The sequence below is a fragment of the Caretta caretta genome, chromosome 7 (genome assembly GCF_965140235.1).
Source record: "Caretta caretta isolate rCarCar2 chromosome 7, rCarCar1.hap1, whole genome shotgun sequence".
In the NCBI taxonomy this organism is placed as follows: domain Eukaryota; kingdom Metazoa; phylum Chordata; order Testudines; family Cheloniidae; genus Caretta; species Caretta caretta.
In genome coordinates, this window is record NC_134212.1 from 123841618 (window position 1) to 123865891 (window position 24274).

Below are 24274 nucleotides of genomic sequence, written 5' to 3' on the forward strand. Positions count from 1 at the left end.
CCCACGGCTGCTGGGGGTGGGTCGGGGCAGGCAGGCAGGCTCTCTACCCAGCTCCGCATGTGCCTGGAGCTCCTAAGGAGAGGGAAGGCCAGGGGGGCTGCGTGCGCTGCCCCTGCCAGGAGCTCCAGCTCCGCAGCTCCCATTGGCCAGGAACCATAGCCCATGGGAGCCGGGGGGTGGGGGGGCGGTGCCTGCAAGCAGGGACAACACACAGAGCCCCCAGCCCCGCCTAGGTCAGGAGCTGCAGGGTCATGCCAGCTGCTTCCAGAGAGCTCCGTCCCAAGTGTTCGGGCAGCCCCTGAGCCAGCTGCACCGGCCACTTCAAAAGTCATGGAAAGTCATGGAATCCGTTACTTCCATGACAGACATGCAGCCTTACCTATGACTTCAAAGTGGAGCCTCCTCTGAGGAGCTTGTTCTGGAGGGAGGGAAAATAAAACATCTCACTGCTTAATGTTAAAAATGTATAAAAATGGCTACAAAAATATCTGGACAGCTAAATTTGACATCCAGGTTGTTCTTGAACTGGCAACTAATCTCATCTCAAGTTGGACACAGTGCTTCGATTCTTTGCTAATGGAACTGATGTGCCCAGGAAGACTCAGGCCTTGTCTACACTACCGCTTCAGTCGACGTAAGTTATGTTACTCAGGAGTGTAAAAAACCATCCCACTGAGCGACGTAACTTACATTGACTTAACACGGTGTATAGCTCCCACCTCTCGTTGAGGCGGATTAATTATGTCGATGGGAGAGCGCTCTCCCATCGACTCATCTCGTCTTCACCAGACCCACTAAATTGATGCCGTGGCACCGATCACAATGGCACCAATTTAGCACAGTGGTGAAGACAAGCCCTCACTCCCTTGCAGTGGATATGCTTATGTCACTAACAACCCACGCAGCTTTAGCTTTCCACTTCAACAAATATGTGTACACTCACATTGGCTGGAACAAGTGTTAATTGATTGGAAGGGATCTATTTGTCTGAGAGCTCTATTAAAATATAGACTGGCACATAGCAATGCATTTATAATATTTTTTTGCAAAGCAAGCAAGTGCTTTCTGTATTGGATGCAGATGTTAAAGCAATAGTTTGTTTTAAGGGCCAGTGCTGCACAAATTCTGGCCTTTGGGATAATGACAAGTGTTTTGCCTGCATAAACAATACATTTTTCCCCCCTAAGGTCCACGCACACCTAGTTTCCCTCAAGCACATCATCTCTGTCAGGTTAATCAATAGGCACCGTATGGCAGAGGGTCAGTAATCAGTGTCATCGTGCCTTTAAATCGTGTTGAAAATTTGCTTAAAGCCTGGGCCAATTAACATCGAGATGATGAATGGATGGGTAGATGGGAAGAGCCTGGCGCTCAGGGGCTTGTGAGAAGTAGATGCTCAGCTGTTGAGCAGCAGACACCAGCGAATAAAATCAGCCATTCATGTTAGCTCAGTCCACCCACTCTTAATGATAATGTCAATCTAGCAAAATATATACACATTGGAGTTGTCATGAGTTCATAAATCAAAGGAGTTTGTCAAAGGCATTCAGATTAACGAGGCAGCAGCAATAACAAGTCAAATTTGCATAGAGAATTGCCCGAATCTCAGTAAATTATGATCCTGTTTTTCATTTGATTATTTGCTAATGTCTCAAGAGGGAGAATGATTACATTAGCATGCAAAATCTACTCTAGAAGTAGAAATCTGAGGTATAGCAGACCAGCACACGATGACAATTAATCAGTTTCTGCATACTAGCATAAACGTGCAAGGCCCAGAAATGAACTCCGTTTTTTATTATTATTTCTCCTTGCTACTGATCCAAATGGTTCAGCTTGACAGAGACTTTATATTGCTTTAACAGTGTTCTGAATTGTGCCTGCAGGCAAGACATAGTTATGCAGCTATAACCAACCTATCCATCTGCCAACCAGATTGGAATTCTCCTATCCAAGGCTTCCATTAACCCCCACTGACAGCTCCAAACAGGATTAAGAATTTGAAAGCATAAAAAATAGTTGTACACAGTTCTCCCCCACCTCCTCACACGTGGAAGAAGACTGCATCTGTACTGTTTTATAATTAGTGTTGGGCAACCCATCATCAAAACAACTGCCCAGTTGGCAGGTTTCTGATCTTCACCATGAGGAGTAAGGCCGTGCTAAAGGTAGCTCTGTGCAGTTGGTAGCCCGAGTACATTCATCCATCTGAATCCCAGTATTGCTTTCATGTGTTATATACAGAAAATACTGCATGTCATCACACTTCAGATGCTTTAGCCTACAGACTCTGTGTGCTGTGTAACACAGGGCGTGTTTGAGATAGTGGGGACTTCATGTGGAGAGTCAAATAATGAAACAAGTTTGTGGTGGTTACTGGGATGATAACACGCTGTGGAATTATATCCTGTTAGTTACAGGCTGAAGTTTTAAATCCAAATTGTATTTGGAAAGAGTCTCTTGTAAAAGACAGTTACCATTTTAGGGCAGATAAACTATGAAAGGCAAATGCCCTCCATGTGGGCCTCAGAGGGGAAGGCTAGAGAGGAGGGCTAAAGCAGAGATTTGGGAATCAGGATTCCCAGTTTCCATTCCCAGTATTGCCACTGACATTCTGTGTGACCTTGTGTAAAACCTGTGATCTCTATTTTATCAATCTAGGCAAATAGAGGTGATAATCTCAGGGGTGGGGAGATGGGAAACTTAACCACTTAATGCTTTGTGGGGCTTGAATGAAAGATGCAAAAGGCAGGCTAGTCCTAGTTTGTAGAAGATGCTCCGTGCACTCCAGCACAAGCACTCTCTTGCCCTATCTGGTTTTGGTAAGGATGGTGGCCAAGAAAGGCACTGCCACTTAGAGGAAATGGGATTTCAGAATTTGCCCCAATTCAAGAAGTTGTTTGGGATTTCAGCCTTATGGTTGCTGATTCTGTCCCCACCCCTTCGTCCAGCAGATTCCATCTTGTCTTTGCTACACATCAGTTGCAGTTCCTGCAAACCTTTGACATTTCTAATGCACCATCTTAATATATGAGCATTAAATGCCACATTCTAGAGCTATGATTGCAAAACACCTTTTTGATAGCCTTTTGTCATCCTCCCTCGTGGCTGGAAGCCATGCTGAAGCAAACTTAAAATTCTGCCCTCAAATAGGGGAGCAGACCTCCCTTGCATTGGTTCAGCAATGAGACACACGTACAGATGTTGTTTTCTGGTCACTGTTATAATAGACTAACTTTAATACTGGAAAGCTGAGTGGTGACTAATACTGGGCATTGTTCTATTAAGTGGAATTCACTTTAATGCAGGTCTGACTATTTCTGAACTATTTGGAGGCTTGTAGTACACCTGGAATGGTGATTTTTCCTATTCCTGAGAAATAAGCGGGAGTTGGAAACATCTGGGCTTTGTTTCTTAAGTGTAATGCTTTCCAGTCATTCTGTCTTCACCAAGCGTAACTTACTTGCCAACAAAAGTGCATGAGCAGCGCTCCTGTTTAATAGTCTGCTATTGGAGCTGCTGTGTGGGTACTGTAGAATGGTGAGACACCAAGCTGTGAACCACCATATGCACTTGGCAGTCTTTGTCTGGTCTTTGTTCAGCCAACCTCGTAGCCTTGCCACCTATAAAGATAATGAATGCAAAAAGGTCTTCTGCTCGCTTTTAAAATTAGATCTTTAGTTTAAAGAAAAAGAAACTGGAAAACTTGTGACAGGTTGCGATAACAAGGAATTTCAGAATAAAGGCTGTTTTTTCACCTCAGCATTGAATTTCTTGGCTTTTGACATTGGTGTAACTGCAATGACATTGAAAGGCAGTTTGAGAGGCAAGGGGAAGATGAGATTTCACTTTTAAAAACTGTTTTCTAAAACACACAACTTGAGGAAAAATAGGATTTTTGATGCTATTATGGGAGGGGGGGGATTGAATATTCAAAATGCATCTTTAAAATAGATAAAAGCAGTTCCTGGAATTACTTTGAAATTCTGTATCTCCAGCAATTAATCTGTTTTCAGAAGTATCAAAATTGAAATCCCTACTTGCATTATTAAAGTGTGCAGATGAGTACAGAGCAGTTTGTGCAAAGATGCATCTTAATTTCCTTTTCACACTCATACAGTTTAGCTCTCTCTAAACCAGACTTAGCAAATAACTTTCTCCTAGTTGAGGCCCTGTGTGAAAACTTCTCAAAGATTTGGGTTGTTTTACTGAGTTATCAGGCCTGTTTAGGATTGATTCACATTATAAAACCCTCGCTACAGCTGCTCAGACCTCATTGTGCCTCCTGAGTTCTGTGTCTTGTAAAGCTCACTAGCTGGTCTGCAGATCTTGATTTACTTAGAATCCTCAGGACCAGTTTACCTTGAGGGTTTTTTTCCTTCTCTTCCATCTCTCAGCAAACTTTGCTGATGTCCTTGCCATCTTCCCGCTCTCTTCTTTTCCTTCAATGAAACTAGAAGCTGTAACCTACCTAGACCCTTGCTGATCACACAGCACCTGCTGTAGGCACCCAAACACACTGCTCCACTGATGGCTTATTGCAGTCTGCTTCCTCTCTACAGTCCCCACTCGACCACGCTGCTTGCAGTGTACCAGCTCTTCCTAGACTGACAGATGCTCCAGCCAGTGACTGAAATTTGGGGTTGGGAGCTAGCTCTAAGGGGGATCTGGATATGTTGGGAGCACTGATGGGTGAGGAGGATTCTGGGAGGTGATGATCATAAAGGGGATGCAACTTCCACCTTAAAATCCTATCCTGATCCCATCTGCTGTAGCCAGAAACTCTTCCTGTTACTGGCCTAGCACTCCCTAATGCCTCTCCCTTATGCCTTTATAAACTGAGTAGTCTTCCAGGTATTGAATGCATGGGTTTGTGATTTAAAGGCTATTACTACTATGGTGTTCAACACTGACTTTACATGTGTGTACAGAATTCCTCCAAACCTTTTTAAGCAACGCAGTCTATCCTTAGCCTATCAACATGGTTGTTGAAAGTGTGATAGCAACCACCATGTTTTAGTATTGCTTCCCTGGCCAGTGTGGACAGGATTTTTTTTTTTTTTTCAGATAATTGTTTGCTGAATGTGTCCCAAAGAAAGCCTCTGTCCTTAGATAAACAATCGCACGATTCCCAGACAAGTAATCCGTAGCTTAGGAGGACAGAAGAGGACAGCGTGAAGAGGACAGAAGTCTCCTGCCTAGTTTTCTGAGCCTGTCATCAGCTGAGGAGCATTTCTGGAGCAGCCTCTAATGGCTCGTCCTTCCTCCTCAACACCCTATATTCCCAATATAAGATGTGGTATTAGTAGTGCAGGATACTAGTCAGCTTTTCTGGCGAGAGAGAGCACACACCAAAACCAGCCAGCCACACAAACAGACATTGGAAGACACAGCAGGAATGGTGCTGTCACTGATATCACAGAATCTGATGACGTGGTTCACCACAACTTAAAGGTGGGCCAGACAAATCTGAATGTTGGTAGTCCACTAAACTCCTGTGCAATCAGTCAGTAATCCTGTTAATATAAAGATACTGGAATATAGGGGGACAGTTGAATTTTATTAGCTACATTTACTCTTTATAAAATGGAATCTTTTGAAAACAAGTCACTGTAGGGAGTTCAGGGACATAAGCAGTGGTATATTAAATCAGGCCATCAAGTCACCTGCTTGGCATCCTACCTCCAACAGCGGTCAGTACTGGCTGTTTTAGAGGAAAGTCCTAAACAAACACAACTTCTCCACTATACCTATCGAATGGTGCATTATTTATTAAGAATGAGAAAAATTCTGTCTTAGTCCTAACAAGCCAGTTGGCTTACACCTGAGGCTAGCTTTTTCATGTATGTATAAAATCTAGCTTGTGTAGCTTGCAAATATTCAGTTTCCTTTCCTCCCACAGAATAACATTGGGGATAAGAACTGAATTAAAGCTTACTTTCTTTCGCAGAATTCCTCAGAGCGAGAAGACTGTAATAATGACGAGCCCCCTAGGAAGATCATTCCAGAGAAGAATTCACTTAGACAGGTATGCAACTAGTCTCTTAAAAATACAATAAAACTTCCTAACAGCTTGAATCTTAAAGCACTTCAGGAAACTAGAGTTAGGTTCCTGACTTTTATCTGGAGCACTTGTCATGCTTGAGCCTGAAAGTTCTTTCTTACTCTCCTTAGTGGGAGAAGACAAGTAGCATTGTACCTGGGAAAATCAGATAAGTTGGGCTTTTGTGAATATGAACAGGGATATCCATTTCTGAGCAAGTATAGCGCCATCAGCTGGGACTTTGTATCTGAGTTTTGTTTACTTGCTAATCATTGGGAACTCTCCAGCCTTGCTCTGTAGTACTCCCTCTGTCTCATTTATGCCTTTCTACAATACCTAGAATCTCAAGGTGCTTTACAAAGAACTACTATACTTAGAAGGCAGGCTTTCTTAGAGCCATTGTCCAGACTGATAACCTAAAAGTAGAGCTACTTTAATTTCCCTCAAAAAGTTTAAGATGGGTCCTTATAGATCTGCTCTGCCCCTGCACCCCGCAAAAGTTTTAACGTCTCTTTGATCCCTTCTCTATATTAAAACAAATTCCTAACCATCTTAATTTAAATTAAGCTCTATGCAGCAGGGAGTGGATCTTCCTGTATGTATTGTACATCACTGAGCACCCTGGTGTTCAACAAATAAATGTGTCAATATCCTTTAAAGAGAGCAGATTTTTCCTCCCGCCACACCACCCCACCCAAAAAAGTTAACTTGCCTAGCACCATCAAAAGGCCCATTTCAGCAGTTCCCCCATCCTGACTGAGAAAAGAGGACAGAGATTTGTAAACTGGCTATGTGCGCCTGTGGTCAATTTTATAATATGTGTTAGGTACTTCAATACAACAGTAGTAGATACAGCATAGATAACTAGGCATCAATCCCTTCAATAATACTGTCGAAGGAAAAATAAGATTTTATTGAAAAAGTACTTCTTTCCTCCCCCCTCCCCCCCCCCCCCCAGTTCAGGGGAAAGGGATGCTTGTCTTATACCTCAAGATCCAGCCATACAGAGTGTTAATGATGTATTCTGTGGTGTACATGATGCACAGTCCTGCTGTGAGAAGCCTGTGATCTAAAAGACAGAGATAATACAAGGTATAGTGGGATCCCCAGAAGGGATGTTAGATTACATTGGTGCATGCCCCCTCCTCCCGCTTTCCTATCTTTCTCGTTCCCTAACCTACTGTCCTTACATAATGTTAGACTACATATTTTCTATGAGGGAGAGCCACAGATCCTAGCAATTGATCTTCAGCCAGCTTGCAGCTTTGGGATCAGAGCCAGAACTGTCTGTTGTAGACAGAGTTGTGGGGCTTCACCAGAGAGCCTCCTGGTTTAATTCTGCTTCTTCAGCTGAGGATGGGCTTTTCCAGGCCTTCCTACTGCTTCCGCAAGGTGCACAAGCATGCTGAGCAAGCCCAGAAAGAAGAGAGAGGAAAAGATTCACTCATCTGGCAAATGTCCTATCGTTAAATATGTTAACGGGGTCTTCTGCATATTTTGTATCCTGCTGACTCATCAGAAAAGGGGAAGAAAACTGCAACCAAGCAATAATGATTGCAAAGCTTCCTACAAAGAATGTCACTCTCCTTGTGGTTCCTTGTCTTCTACATACAGCCGACAAGTCACTGGATACAACAGCAGAACATGGAATAACAGCATTGGGGGGGGGGTGAATGCAATGATGATTTCTCTGCCTGGGCGTATGCCAAGAAATCGGCATGATTCCGACTCAGACCAATCCAGCATGAAAGCGAGATTAGCTGTAAGCTTCTCCAGTTAGCACAGAACTGTCTTTCCTCCTTAAGACAAATGGGCCCTTGACTTTGTTTAGGAAGAATGGTTGTTAGAACTGATCAAGTGTCTCAAACACACACTGACGGTTCTCCTAACCTCCAGCAACACCAACAGGAGCCAGCATAAGAGCAGCCATCAAATACCTCCTGTAGATAAGGTCAGTAGAATAAGTCCCTCCATCAGAGAGAGGACTGGCTCTGACTCCATTGTTCTAGTTCCCAAAAGGATCAAGAAGGGATAAGGCTATTTGGAATCTAAAATTCCTGAAAAAATGCATCAGCAAACCAAAATTGCAAGTTGAGACATTGATATCTACCGAGAAGTCTGTCTCCAAAGGGGGCTTCTTATCGTCTCTGTCTCAAGGCAGTGTGTCCACATATACTAATATGATTATCCAATTGCAGAGCCCTTCACTTCACTTTTGGAAGCCAGTATTTCCAAACTTCTTCCTTACTTCTTGGCCTGGCGGCAGCTTTTGCAACTGTTAGAAAAGTGCTGTAACGCCCTAGATGTGTGTAGGACTCTGTCATCCTGCAAGTTTGGGGAATTGAAATTCTCTGATCTTTCTCCTCGGTTAGAGAAGGGCAAGAAACTGTCAGAGATTTCCAAATCTAGGTGCAGCATGTCAGAGGCATGCACAGCCATATGTTTTATTCTGTCCTCCAGTATTAGGGCACACTGAATAAGGGCAATGATGGTTTGGTTTTGTGGGTGGAAACATCTTATGCCTTGCACAAGGAGAGAAGCAAGGTGGCCAGTTGGTCTTTCATCCCCCTTCATCTTCGCAAAACACTACAGATTGGGTCTGTAAATTAGCTAAAGCAACAATTAGCAAAAAGTGAGGCATACAGTAGTAGTACCCCAGTGAAAAGAAATTAACTCTGTCATTATTGTTTGTATATAGTTTTATTTTTTCTTTTCCTCCTTGGAGACACTGCTGATAAAATTCCGTTGTTGGGAACTGTGGACCTTCCTACATAGAAGACTAGGAAAAATTATCCAAGCTTGAGAATTTCATGTCTTCTGATAGGAATGTCTGCAAATCTAACCCGCTCAGGATGACTTAGTTTTAGATCATGGCTCAGATTCACTGGTCGGTTTCAGTGGCGGTGTAGTCTTTACATGCCCTGCAGTAGATAAGCTTAAGTGAGTTGCTCCATTGCTTTACACTTGACTGCTCTGATTTTTTTTGTTGTACCGAAGCACAGCCTTTGCTTTGAAAGGTATCTCAGGCTGGCGGGCTCTTTTGGGGCTGGGGGCCTGTGATGGTTAGATTCATAGACTCCAATTCCAAAAGAGACCCTTGTGATCACCTCATCTGACACAGGCCAGAGAACTTCCCCAAAGTAATTCCTAGAGGAGGTCTTTCAGAAAAACATCCAATCTTGATTTGTCAAAATTTGTCAGTGATAGAGAATCGACCATGACCCTTGGTAAATTGTTCCAATGCCTAACTACTCTCACTGTTAAACTACTCTCACTCTCACTCTCACCCTTATTTCCAGTCTGAATTTATCTGGCTTCATCTTCCAGCCACTGGAACGTCTTAGACCTTTCTCTGCTAGATTGGAGAGCCCATTAGTAAATATTTGTTCCCCATCTAGGTACTTATAGACTGTGATCAAGTCACCCCTTTGTTAAAATAAATAGATTAAGCTCTGTGAGTATCTCAGGATAAGGCAGGTTTTCCAATCCTTTAATCATTCTCGTGGCTCTTCTCTGAACCCACTCCAATTGATCAACTTCCTTCTTGAATTGTGGGCACCAGAACTTAGGACACTAATCCAGCATTGGTCTGACCAGGGCCAAATGTAGAGGCAAAAATAACCTCTCTGCTCCTACTCGAGATTCCCTTGTTTATGCAGCCCAGCATCTCATTAGCCCTTTTGGCCACAGCATGGCACTGGGAGCTCATGTTCTCTAACTATCCACCATGACACCCAAATCTTTTTCAGAGTCCTTGCTTCCCAGAATAGTCCCGTGCCCTATAAGCATGGCCTATATTCCTTGTTCCTAGACGTATATATTTACATTTAGCCATATTAAAACAAATATTGTTTGTGCCCAGTTTACTGAGCGATTCAGATCCCTTGGAATCCGGGACCTATCCTCTTCATTATTTAGCACTTCCTGAAATTTTGTGTCATGTACAAACTTTATCAAGGATGATTTTATGTTTTCTTCCAGACCAGACAGAAAAATGTTAAAGATCTTGTTCTGCTTCCAGAGCTGTACGTAGGCTAAAGACCATTTGATTCAGTCCTGTGGACTTTCCTACTAGAAGAAATGACATTTTCCGGTTGACTGAAATGAACTTTGTGAGAAGTTAGGGAGTTGAATGAGTGTAGTTTGGACGCCTAACATACTGGGGCTGGGAGGGCTTTTCACCCATGGTGAGCACCATGGAAGAAGTTGTGGGGTTTGGAACAGAGGAGAAAACAAAGTTGGGGATCGAAGCTATTTTTGTTGGCAAGAACATGACCAAAAAAATGAGAGCTGTGCAGAGCTCTGAAGCAAGGATTTGAAGGTTCTATTCTTGACAGCTGTTTGATATGATCAAATAAAATTTTGAGATGTAAAGTGAAAGTCATGGTAGAAAAACAGCCCTCAGAAAAACAATGACAAGTGGCAAAAGTTTTTGGCAACTTTATTTACGCTAACAAACGAATTTGCACACTGCAAAGTTATAAATTAATTTTAATAGGCTGATCCAGATGGTCCATTTGGAAAATGGATAGCTTGAGCTGTTGAAAATTAAACTAAATTTATCTCTCTCATACTTCAAACTGAAGCAAGCGTGAGAGGAGTGCCCAATAAGTCCAGCACATACAGATGGACCGGCAGGTCACACATGGGACTAATCTGATTCATTTTAAAAATAAATGCATGAGTTATTGAATCAGGTTCCTGTTTCAAGCCGTGTGCGTTTGTATGTGTGCGCGCGTGCAGCCTTTTCAAAAAGACTCACAAATGCTTCAGTGCCTTTTTAACCTGTGTGTTTCAATTTTAATTCAACCTCCTTGCCAAAAAACATAATTAGTTTTCGGGGCCTATCATTTAGTGTTAGACCCAAATGCTAGATTGATTAGGTCAGGCATTTGTTATTTTAAGGGCTACATCTCCATTCTTAATTTATGAAGAACATGAGCTCAATAGTCTTGGGGAGAGAACTGGCCTTTAGAAACTGTGAAGCTCTCTGGGGGCCCCTCAAGCCTTTTAGCTTCTGGGTGTTTTAAACAGAGCCATGAATGCAGATTTGTAAATTTATTGCAGTGCCATCTGGTTTTTTTGCAGGAACCGTATTATTGTTGGCTTGTATCTGTCTATTGTGGTGGTCACTCCCCGGGAGCTTGCCCTCATAGTCCTAAGGAAAGTGATGAATAGTGGGGGTCAACATGAGTAGGTCACAGGGCAGCTGTCCAGGGCTGCCCTGAACTTGATTACCCCACTGTTCTTTAAAAAAGACAGGCACAGTGCAGGTTGTTTAAAAAACCTCCCCTCCCTCTCTTGAATGGAGTAATAATGAAGTGTCTTTTGCTGCCTTGATTCCTTCTGTGGGCGGGCTGCGTGCAGGGAAAGCTGTGTCAAAGGTGCCTTGTGGGGAAGTGCTGATGGCAGCGGGATTGCTGTCATGTATGTCGTGCTGCAAACCAGACTCCATCATCTTCCAGATGGAAGTCAAAGGAAAAAAAAAAACCTTGCCTGCCAGGCCACTCCCCAAGTCCCTCCGCAGTTTCAAAAACTGCCCCCTTCGGCTTTGCAGCATAGAATATTACTGCAGTTCGGTCTCATGGATTTGAGATGATTTTTTTTTTGTAAATGGGTGAAGCACCCCCTGAAGCATATTGTAGGCACTATTCAGAAGGTAAAACAGGAATGGTCCCTGACCTGAAGAGCTTGAAGTCGAAGTGTAGACAAAGCACATCAAGGGAAGACAAACAAAAGAAGAGCAAGGGAATGGGAAGACAGGGGACAGCAACAATCGGACACCTTTCTTTTTAGTCTGTAGCTTTCCTTTTTGGGACTTCTCGCCAAATGAATCTCTGATGTGCAATTCTTAGTCCCATGTCTCATCTACTTACTGACTGTTATAAAGGGAAGCATACAGGTGCTACTCACGATGCAACTTCCTCTCTTAATCTAGATCAGCTATGCTGTAGTTCAGATTTTCGTTTTTCTAGAGAGTGGATGGGGCAGGGGGAGGAGTGATGTTCATTTTATAGTATCATATTGAACTTCTCTCTCACTATTGCGAATGTTCGCTAGGAAAAGGTCGTGGGGTGAAAAGCTTTGTCAGAGTAATAGAAATACTTCATAGTCTATAAAAACTGCTTTTTTTATCCTGTAACTGTTGCAAAACTAAAATGACTTCTTGCCTTTAATTCGGATTAAGCATTATAAAGTGTTAGTGAAGACCATGTTTGTGCTGAAGTCCAAGTTAAAATGAAAAGGTTGCCTTATGGCATCAAAGCCACTTGGTTCTTCCAACATTAGTGCTAATAGGAGCTGTCAGCCTTGCTGCATTTCTGCATTCCTCTGTAATTGAGTAAATTGCAAGTGTTGTCTACTCCCCCTGCCCTTTGTGTTTGTGTCCACTTACCATCTGAAGAACGTGGGCAGTGATAAATAAAGCACTGAACAGGGCTCTCTCAGCTCTTTGAAAGCAGCATGTTGCCAGCCCCCTAGTTGTATTTCTTTAAGTGTTTACGTTTTTCTGTATTCTCTCTCTTGTGTGGCTGGAACCCTGGGGATCCAAAGCCATGAGAGAGGCCAAGGAGCTAACAAAGTAGCTGTCCCCTTGTTAGCTTGTTCCTTTCTTCTTTAAAAAACAAGATGAAAACCATCTGGCTCAGGGCATTACATTTTCCTCCCCCATGCACCTCTATAGATGAAGAGTTTCACCTGCAGCGAGGGTTTACATTGATTAGGGAGGGAACCGTAATTCAAGCCTCCATCCACTTCAGTGATACTTTGCAGTCTTTAAAGGTGCTGACCCATTGAGTTAAACTGTCATGGGAGGATAAAAAAGGAGCTTCGTCCCAGGAGGTAACAGCTGCCAGGTTTTCAACACCTTGCGCGCTGCTGGAGAAATGTCACAAATTGTCAATGGAAAGAAAAATCACTTGGCTGCCATCTTCTCTTAATGATGAGCCCGATAAAATGAAGGATTTAAACCTTTTAAGATCAGCAAGGAGTTGTCAGAATAATCACTATATAAATCCAGAGGGATTTTGAACAATGGCACGGAAAAACCTTACCCCGAGAGGCAGCAAACGAGCTATCCGAGTTAGAATAACCTGATGTGGTTGGGGGTGGGCATGTGGTTATCTTTGCACAGTTGGACAAGAGGGAATGAAAGCAGCAGCGCAGAAGTCCAACATTAGTTTGTCTATATTAAAAAAAAAAAAAAAAAGCCTGATTCATAACCCAGTGAGCTGAGAGAAGATGTGCTGTATCTGTGCTCTTTTGAGGACAGTTTGTTTTCAAACAGCTACCAGATGGCTAAATAGCACGACATTTCTTTCTTTCTTTTTTTTTTTCCACAAGACATCCCGTTTTCCTTGCTCTTTTGTTTTTGTTTTTTGTTTAAATGCTTTTACTCCGTTGAATAGCCCTGTGGTGCTTGGACATTGTGACGTACCCTTTTCTCCTACTTTGATAGATGAGGAAACCAGTGTAAGATTTAATGAAGATTCTGAGAACAGGCAGGGTGGGGTTTATTTATTTATGTGCTGTTTGTTATGGGTTAGTCATTTTAATTGTAGTGAGTAATTAGGAGGTACATGCAACCACAGGAGCTTTGTTATGGTAATTGCTCAAGAAAACCCATTCCCTGTCTACCATGTGTTGAGATACTTCTTCCCTCTAGTGGCAATATTAAGGACTCTGGCTTTGCAGTAGGCAAGGTGTAATTGCAATATGACAAACTATGCTTTAGGGACAGTCTTGCAAATGTTCTAGTTTTTTGTTTGGCTATCCTATGTTTTGTCTTATCACTTCCCACAGAGACCCCCTCCCCCAGCACAGTGGGCTTTTGGTAGCAAAAATGTAGTCTTAAATGTGCTTTAAAAAAAACCAAACACCTCCACAATGGATTCTGGGTAATGTTTTGCAGCTTGACTTAATTTTAGTCTTCTGTTTCTTTAATTACCTATTTATAAAAATGCATTTAAATTTGTAGACATTATTTAATACTTTCAGGAGGAGCACCTCATTTGAAATAAATAAATAAATTTGCGTTTATTTTAGATAGTCCATGTGAAAGACCTTAAGGATAATTAATGCAGGTCTCCGAAGACCCTGTAAGTGAGATGAAACTGATCTTTCCAAATCTTCTGGAGTGATTTGTTTACATAACTTCCCACTTCTGCTGAATCCTTCAGAGTCTAATAACCTTTTTTTTTAACTGTTTGGCAATTTGTGCTTAGCTACAAAGCCCTTGTTTGAAAAGAAGCAGTTTAATAATCTGCGCTCTGAAAATGATTTGGAGGAAGGCTATGGGTTTTGTCTTTTTGTTGTGTTTTTATTAGTGTTAGCTTTCTCTGATAAATCATGTAATTATTAACTAGTGAAAAAAATCTTATTGAACTTCTGGGTTGTAGTGTCTATTAAAAAGTGGAGTTTCATTCAGAGACTGGGGATTCTCTGGATAAATGGCCAAAGAAATGACTTTTCTACTGGTTGAGATCCTTATGAACACAATTCCACTTTGCGTTCAGTACTTCAGTCTGGCATTCCTTGCTCATCCAAAGCTCCATTGACATCTGCACTCCTTTACACTGGGGTCATGCTCTCTTTTTAAAAAGGCAGAAGTCTATCAGACCCAGTCATATAAGCATTAGAAAAATCTAATCTAAGATACTCATGGAGTGAGATTAGATATGTTTAGTGAACTATGGTCTAGCATCTGTGTGGCATTTTAAGCCCTTGGCTAAGAATGAATGCAGCTTTGTGGTTCCCGTTTTCTGCACCACATTCCTGCTCCTGACATGATTTGATGCTGCCATATATTTGTAGACTTTTTTTTTTTTATTAGAGCTGTTTTGCTATAGGGCTGCTTAACGTTCTTCTTGAACAGCTTTTGCAAGGTTAAGGGAATGCAGCTTGGTAACAAGTTTGTGTCATTTTAAATATATACCTCCTAGTAAATAAGGAGGAGTCTGGCAATCAATCCCTTTTAGTGTGTTATATGTTTCACCTGACAACTAAACCCTCTATTGATTAGCCATTACTTTGTTAGATAATCCCATGTCAGTGAAGCCACTGTAAAAATTAAACTCTTTAAAATGTTTTACCCTAGCAGCAGTGTGAAAATTGAAAACTTGTTCAGAATTACAGCCGGCTTTCGCAAAGAGGGTAGCTTTCAGCAAACTGGTTTATGTTTGCATGCTTTATATGCAATATAAAAACATATTAAAGCACTCCAACGCAAAGCTATATGCCTCTGGCATAGAACCAGGCTACCGTTTCCAAGTGCTCACTGTGCAAAGAACCCTCTTCTAATGACTCAAAGTGAGGAGAGACTGGAACAGGGTGGGTTCAAACTAGAAAAGATTCTTACTAGGGTCCAATTTTAAAGGTGAACTGAAAAGGTTTTTATCTTTCAAGACCTGGGTTCAGGGTTTTGTTTCTCCTGGAACAGTAGCTGATCGCCAAAGCACCTCAAACAGTGAAGGGAGCTGTAATACTAGAGTCCCTCAAATTCAGATGTCATGGAATCATAGAAGATTAGGGTTGGAAGAGACCTCAGGAGGTCATCTAGTCCAACCCTCTGCTCAAAGCAGGACCAACCCCAACTAAGTCATCCCAGCCAGGGCTTTGGCAAGCCGGGCCTTAAAAATGTCTAACGATGGAGATTCCACCACCTCCCTAGGTAACCCATTCTTAGGTTTACATGTGTTTCAGTTGAAACATAGCGCTCTGAACTTGGGCATGGGTAAATAAGTGAAGGAAGAATGAATGTCATACGGTGTCATAAACTGTCAACATAAGTGCATGCATTGCTAGTGATTTAGTGTCTTAAACTCTTTGTATTGATTTAAAAGAATACATAGATCACTCCTAAAGTTTAGCCTGAGACCTTGTTGAACGTGCTGCTGGCATGTATATACCTTCTCCAGGTTGCAGTATATTTGTTCATTGCACAAGATGAATGCATTTCCACATCCTTAACAAAGAAGTTATATACTCCTTGAAGTTTCATTTTCTTTCTCATCTTTTGTGGAAAGGTGAGGAATTATATGGCTGTTTTATAATTTAGCACTTACATAGTGCTTTATGCTGTCAAAGTGCCATGAAAACGGCCATTTGAGATACGTAGTACTATCCCTATTTTATAGATGAGGAAGCTGAGATTCAGAGAAATTGGATGACTTGTTGTCCAAGGCCACAGGGAGTCATTGGGACTAGAAACTTTTGAGTGTCCCTGTCCCTTGTGTGTGAATAAAAATAACGGGAGTTGTGCAATGCTTTGGAATAAGTGTTCATTTATACACTGCCTTGCTCACTAGTGGTTCTGTGTGGTTATGATAGAGGTCACCCTTCCTACTGAGCCAGTTCTAGTTTTTAGATTCTGCTTCATGGACTCAAAATGGAATGTTGCTGATTTTGTATTCAAACAATCAGTTCTTTCCCATCCCTATAGTTATTAATGTGGTTATTGGGTAGAATATTATTCTAAGGCTGACTTCTGAAAAGTAGGCTCGTTCAGCAGGCTTGTATACTTTGCCTGGAAGAGAGATGATTGGACCAGGACTCAAGAGCAGGGTTCAAATCCTAGTTATGCTACAGACTTCCTTTGCATCCTCGGCAAATTACTTAATCTCTCTCTTTCTTCTTTCCGATCTGTAAATGGGGAATAATGCTTTTTTTGTTTGTTGTCTATTTAGATTGGGCCAGGGACTGTCTTTTAATATGTACCTAGCACTTAATCTATGCAGTGCCTAGTAATACATTCTATCATGTATTCCTATACATAATCATGGATTTATAAATTTGGGGGGAAGTCAGAATGGAGGAGATGTAAGTATAAAACACTGCAAATGCAAGATGCAACAGAAAATAGTGAAAAATCAGGAGGGTAAAAAAAATGCTCAATTGTGAATGATGAGGAAACAAAGCATCTCTCTTTTTTTCCCTCTCCCTCTCTCAAGTTTTGGATTGAATTTAGTGAATGTTGATGCTTGTAAAATGAGGTTCAGATAACAGTGGCTGGAGCAATACATAGAGCAAGAAGGTGCTGTGCAAATTTCCTCATGGCAGTTAGGTCAGTGCATCTAAATCATGATTTATAATGTTTTTATTCATTCTGATCTCTCTCCTGAGTAGGAAGTGCTAAACATGCCAAAGTGGTGGTTTTATGATGTGGGGAAATGTCTGCAAGGAATAGTTTGAGGCCATCAAATGCCTGTTTGCTTGTGACTTTGTCCCAGTTTGAATCTAGACATCCCACTCACTGCTGAAAGACCTAGTGCATTAGTCCACATAGCAGAGAGCCATTTGGAAGGATTTGTGTGTTTTGTTTTGTTTTTCAATTTCTCCTTTTGGATCAAGTATCAGAAATTGCTGAATTCTATCTATACGCTAACCCCAGCCACTCTCAACAGATATTGGTGTTATGACTTGTGAGGAGAGCGGGGTGAACCAGGCCATTCTGTATTCCTTTACTTTAAGCTTCTACTTAAAAATAAAAATATATCCAGGCAGGATGGGGGGGAGGGATGTTTTGTGTCACCCCCCCCCCCACACACACACACATACTGCATAGATTTATTTTATAGACTAGTTTGAGTGGGTTTCGAAACTTCATTTCACCCTGTTTTCCTCTTTTGTTCAGGAAAGACAAGTGATTCCGAAATGTAGTAGAATGGTTTCACAGAGTTGTTAGAGTATCTTGCACCAAAAATCTGATGCCTTACAGCAAATTGTGTGCCTCCATTCAGAATTTTTTTAATCTTTCCACAGACCTACAACAGCTGTGCCAGACTGTGCTTAAACCAAGAAACAGTATGTCTAGCGAGCACTGCTATGAAGACTGAAAATTGTGTGGCCAAAGTAAGTAATGTTGTAGTTCTGTTATCTTTGTGTCAATTTTGTGAGCAGTACCTGTTTTTTTCAAAAACTAATTTTTAACATACTTTAAACAGAAAACAAGTAGTTTGCTCAGGCCTTCTGTCTTTCACAATTGTACCATAGGCTGACCTGGCAGTGTGCCGCATTCCTAAGACTGTGATAATGGGAGTATGGGTCCCCAGCCACCCAGATCAACGGGCTGGATGTCCTGTAGAAGCAGTAACTGTTCCCATTGTGCCGTTGTCTCCAGTACCCTCTGCTGGTCAATACCCAGAGTTACATGAACATATGTGGATGGAGGCTCTTCGCAACATGGGGCCTTTTGTTGGTTGGTGAAGAGGAAATACAGAAAGAACATTGAAGGAAAACCTTGTAATTAAAAGAACAAACCTAACACGATATTTGGAGGGAAGGGGAAAAGAGAATTGGAAGAAAAAATGAATATGTTCATTTTCACATCACTACATCAGATAAGATACTTTTGTAGGGCAATATAATAACTGGGTAGGGGAAATGTCAGTAACCACCCAGCTCTCGGTTTGCTTTTCCTAAAACTAAGTGTAACTAGCATAAAATAAGATGTATACATGCGGGATTGTCAGTGAGCAGAAAACATCCTAGCCATGACACTGTATGTATAAAAAGGGCTGCATAAAGGATCTGTTCAGCCTTGCATAAGCTCCATGTTTCCGCTGGAAAGAAGTTCGGTGGGCATGCAAGACAGATCAGAGCATGCAGCCACCTGTTACTGAAACCAGCTGGCATTTTGTTGCTCTTCTGTCACTATCAAGCGACCAGTAGAAATCTTGCTCCCTCTTCTGACTTATTCCTTGGATCTTCTTGAGATTCCCTTTTCTTGGAGTTAATTTTGAATGGCTGTTAAATCTGCCCTGTCTGTTCAGGACTCACATTTCTGCTGGCCTTTGAAGGTGCTCCTGTCGCTCCATCTGTGAACTGTTCCACTGCACAAATGTTGGCTTCATGTTGCACACAAGTGACCCAAAGGGCAGCTTGCAGTGATCCAAAGGGCAGCTTGCAGTCACCCTCTGTTAGAGAGGGGCAGCCTTGTGCAAGCTACAGATCCTTGCTTGCCCCTTGCTGCCCAATGACCCTCTTTGATCAAGAGGTACAGTATTGCATTCTGCCACCTGCAGTCATGCCCGTTGTTATACAACAGGGGTCAGCAACCTTTCAGAAGTGGTGTACCTAGTCTTCATTTATTCACTCCAGTTTAAGATTTCGCGTGCCAGTAATACATTTTAACGTTTTTAGAAGGTCTCTTTCTGTAAGTCTATAGTATATAACTAAACTATTGTTGTATGTAAAGTAAATAAGGTTTTTAAAATGTTTAAGAAGCTTCATTTAAAATTAAATTAAAATGCAGAGCCCCTGGACCGGAGGCCAGGACCTGGGCAGTGTGAGTGCCACTGAAAATCAGCTCGTGTGCCATAGGTTGCCTACCCCTGTTCTACAAAATGGGTGAAACACTCCTGACAAGATACCAAAGTACACGATTTGTAGCCCTCAGCAAAATGCCCTTGGTATTTAGCATTTTTCATCCTGGGGTCATGATGCCGATCACAAGCATCCTACAAATGAGCCAGTGTCCAACTACTACCAAGATAGTCTAAGGCTTCCATTCAGGGCCCACCTACTATGCGACAGCTCCTTTTGACCTGATCAGCTGGTTTTGAGGAGGGGGTGTGGTAGAATCACAACCATTAACTTCATTTGAGCCCCTCTGAATTGAAATTGCCCCTTCAAAATGGTAGGGACAAAAATGAAATCACTCCTTACAAAAATATGTTAAGCGGGCTACTGACAAGCCACGAAGCGAGAGTGCCAGAGATTGCAAGACTCATTTTATGTTGTAGAGATGGAGCTGAATTCTGGCCCCAGACATGGAAAAGCACATGTTCTTAATACTGCATCTCCAGGATATATGTACCCTGGAGATGGAGTATTTATATATATTTTGCATTGGTTTTGCATCAGCTTAACAGGGGCTTCTTTGAGCACGTTTCCCTACTACGTAGGGATAATTGCTTTCCCTTAGTAGTGGTTTCTGTCACTGACAGATTACTGATGCTGTTGTTTTGTGGTTACAAAACAAAGTGAACTTGGCTTTCTCAGGACCGCTTATGCTCCAGGTGTAGCAAAGGACTTTATAAATTCTCTGTTATAAATTCCCTGACCAAAAAAACCAAAAAACTTCATTAATGCAGAATTAAGGTTGTCTGGTGGTATCTTGCAGCTTTCCAGAATGTCAAGTTCAGTAAAACTCAAAACTATGGAAATTGGGTAATAATACAGAGATAAGGTACACACCAATGCAATCTTAACTCTGCCCTCCTGGAGCTGACAGAGGCCACTGGGAATTATCTGCGTGCACTCTAGCTGCATTTTCTGTGTTAGGTGTAGTTGTACTGAATGGAGGAGGCATTAGTTGGAGCAGATTGGCAGAGCTGTGATTGTGATATGAGGGGATCTGGTCTGAGACCCCATGTGTGATGAAAGGAAGGAGGCACTTGTGTACCTTGAAGGATCCAGTATCCATCATTGCATTGCTGTTGTGTAGGTTGTCAGTAGCAGGACATAGAGGCCTTCTAACCATAGGTATTGTCAGCAGTGAGGTGGGATATGAGAGCTGTGTGTTTGTTGGAATCCTGTGTGTAAAGGCTAAAGGATTGTAAAAGGAGTGAAGAAGTTGTAAAGTTTAACACATGCCGGTTTGTTTCTGGGGAGGAGACTCAGTGTTTGAGTGTAGAACAAGTGTAGGTAGCTCTTGTTCTATGCAGCTCACCTAAAAACAAGTTTTGCTTGGCAAAGAGAAGGTGTTTAACTGTGCTACAGTTCTCATGTGCCCTGTTTCCTGCATGAGATGCACTATCTGCAAAGGCAGAATGGGAATGTGTGCGCTATGGGTGTACTGTGTCATCACTCGGGGGCAGAGTTAAGGCTGCATTGACCTGTACCTTAACTCTATATTTCTTTGTTTTCAGAGGTTTAAGTTTTGCTGAACTTGACCCTCTGGAAGGGCACAAAATACCATCAGGCAGCCTTAGCTCTGGGTTAACAAAGGTTTTTCTCAATTAATTTGCTAGTTTTTTTTAAGAGAAAGAGAAATGTATGTTAGAGTTAGTGGTCATTTAGGCAATTATAGTTCTCATTTAGAGTTCCATTGGACACATACTGTAGCTAGGTAATAACAGAAAAAGCTAGCATTTACATAGCACTTTTCATCAGTAGATCCCCATTTTAGAGGTGAGAAACTTAGGCACAGAAAGCTGAAGTGACATGCCCAAGGCCACTCAGGAGGCCAGTGGCAGAGCCAATAATAATCCTGGTGGTTTCTCCATTAGGCCCTATAGTTGCTATGGGATTCCTGAGTGCTCTTCCACACTCCTGTACATTTTGTTCGACTGGAATGGAGATAATGGTCGTGCTTTGAAATATTTGCACTGTGTGGTGGCTAACAGGGCCAGAGAAAGAAATCTCCCACATGGTCTGTGTCACAGAATCTTGACCGTTTTATTACAGGATTGCTACAGTAACTTTAGGCAGGAGAGAGAAGACAAGTGTGTCTCTCTCCTTTTCCGCCCCCTGCCCCACCATCTTCTGCAACATGTAGCGACCCCACCAACATTTGCAGCTCCTGCTCGCTTTCCTGTCCCATTAAGCCATTAGTTAGCACTGTAAAAGGCATGCTGAGCAGTTGTTCCTTGCTGTCTCCTGCCTGGTGCTGCTGCGTACACACATCACAGGCAGCAGCTTACTTGAGGGCTGTGCATTTCCTTGATTATGTCACCGAGTCCATGTTGCACATCAGGCCGGGCCCCTCACCCACACTACGCAACCCCAACTGGGCTTCCTGCCCCTGCTTCAGCCAGGTTTCGTGGGCCATGCCTTAGCTCCACCCAGTTCACCCCCTTCCAAACTGGTCCACTCACACTCTGGCCAGCCACCCCACTGACACACTCCACAAAGAAGTGATATGTACCTTAATGATTCATTTCCTGGTTTTCAGTTGTTTACATTTATATTACCTTCCCCCCCAGCTCCCATGGAGAGGGGCTCAGACACTTCAAGAGGAGCAGGGTCCCCCAAATCCCAGCACATACAGAAGGGAAGATTCAGGACTGACAGGCTCCCACCTCTAAGCCCCCAACTTCCCCTGCCACCCTTCCCATTGTCCAGTCCCTCCTGTTCCCTCAATCCCCACCCCTTCCCCCTTGCGTGAGGCCCCAACCACTTTTCCTTCCCCTACCACTTTATTGCATTTATCTCCCTCCCCATAATACCCCCAACCCTCAATACAGACCCTACCCCTATTCTCACCTACTCTTCCACCCCTAATCACCCTGCTCCACCCAGTGAACATTCACGTGTATAACATATTTTCTTTTCAGAATAGGTTGAGCACTTTCTGAATTAGTTATTCTACTCAGGTTACGTTTCTCACAAAAACAAACCTTGACAGAGGCTTGTTTTTCCCAAACATTAACAGTTCATTCTCAGCTTTCTGCTCAGGGTGGGTTTCAGAGGTCAAAGTTGCTAGAATCTGCAAACATTATGAAATGCTGTGGTGTTTTTTTTTTCTAGAAGTATCTCGGCAACCTCTTGGTCAGCTGGGTCCAAAGTTGGGTCACTCACCCTACCCTCATTCCCATGAGACACACAAAATTTCAAGACAATCCAGGCATGTGGATTTTAGAGCACTTGGAAGAGTCACCCTTTAAACAGAAAAGTCTTCTCAAACTTAGTAGTAGAGCTGGCACTCAATAATATTGTATGAAATTAGTCATCTGCTGTATCCAGATCATCCACACCGGATAATACTGAAAGGATAGGAGGCTCTGCGAGGTGTGATGGTCTCAACCCCATGGAGAAAAATAAAGCCTGAAACAAATCACTCTGAGGTGTGTACTGCTCTGTTCATGTCCGTGGGTGTTCCCCATCCTCCCTCCCCAGTGCTTGAGAAATCTGTGATGTGCATCAAGCATGCCCGTTCTTAGCTCCTCACTGCAGTCTCAGCAGTGTGTGGTGCATGCTTCCAGCTTGCCTGTTCTTGGCTTCCCCAGATGCTGACTCTCATGCAGGGCTCAGGCCCCTTCAGAGGGAAGCAGCAGCCCCCCAGATCCTGGCTCACAAGGAGAAGGGCTTTGACCCCCTTTAGCATGACAGGGCTCCCCAAATCCCCTGATGCGGGGCAGCAGGGGGCTCAGACACCCCCAGGGGGACAGGGCCCCATAGATCCCAGCTCATATGAAGAAGGGGGGGGGGGAAGGGGGCATACTACCATATAGGGGCAGGGCCTACTCCCTGATCCCAGCACACACACATGGGAGATCAAGGAAAGAGGCAATGCTCCTGTCTTGTAGTTCATATGTAGAGGCAAGGAGGGAGGATCAGACCCTCCTAGAGGGACAGGTGGCCCCCACCAAATGCCAGCACACACCCGAAAGTGGAGAGAGACACTCGAACTCCACAAGAGAGGAAGGCCCCCTCCAGATCCTGGCGCACACAGGAGGGGAGAATGTGGGGCTGACAGGCACCCTGCTCCTATTCTCCCCCAGTGCCCAGGCCATTCACATCCATGTCCCCCTTCCCAGTCTCCCAACCCCTCTCCCCTCCCCACCCCATTTTCATTTAACCCCCATTCTTCCACCCCCCAAACTCCCTTCCCTTCCAGCTAGCATTCACATGCCTATTTCTTCCAAAAATAGTTTAATTACGTTCCCCCAAATTTAAAAAAGAAAAAAAAATAAGGCCGACAGAATGTAGCATTATGCCTTCAGACCTTTTCCAGATTTCTGTCCTAAGTGAGACTTGACGTGCCACTGGCTGAGCTCCTTGAGCTATCCAGCTGCGGCGAGACACTTCTAGATGCAACCTATAGGCTCTATAGGCTCCTCTGTCTGCATGCTCAGTGTAAGTCATTCACTCGTGAGCATTAGCTATGTGCCTACAAGGAGAGCTGAACTCTGGCTAGTGGGTGGCATGCTCTCTTTGCGGGTAACTTTCGAGCAATTGAGACCCTGGTGTGTTGATCCCTGTCTGCGAACAAAAATATTTTGGTAAAATCCAGGAAAACCATTGAGGTATGGGGTGGGGTGGGGGGACCATGTCTCAGGAACCCCTGGGTCAAATTACCCAGGTACACCAAATTTCAAGACAATATGAGTAACTGCAGATTTCAGAGCACTTTGAGTCAAGCTTGAAACAGAAAGCTGATCTAAGCCTTAACTATAGTAGACGTGTTGGTCCACTATAATCCAGTTAGCGCTATACCAATCGCTTAGTAACTGCATGGCAGTGGTGCGACTGTTAAGTGCACTCAGGGTGAAGGACTTAAGTGGGACTTAA

General features: G+C 43.0%; 1 protein-coding gene across 1 annotated transcript in view; it reads left to right on the forward strand.

The window, feature by feature from the left end:
* The window catches only part of BTRC (beta-transducin repeat containing E3 ubiquitin protein ligase), a 176696-nt gene that overhangs the window by 73892 nt on the left and 78530 nt on the right, over positions 1-24274 (forward strand). Inside the window, 2 exon segments of the mRNA XM_048859264.2 lie at positions 5951-6028; positions 17801-17890. Coding sequence (XP_048715221.1) covers positions 5951-6028; positions 17801-17890 — 168 coding nt within the window.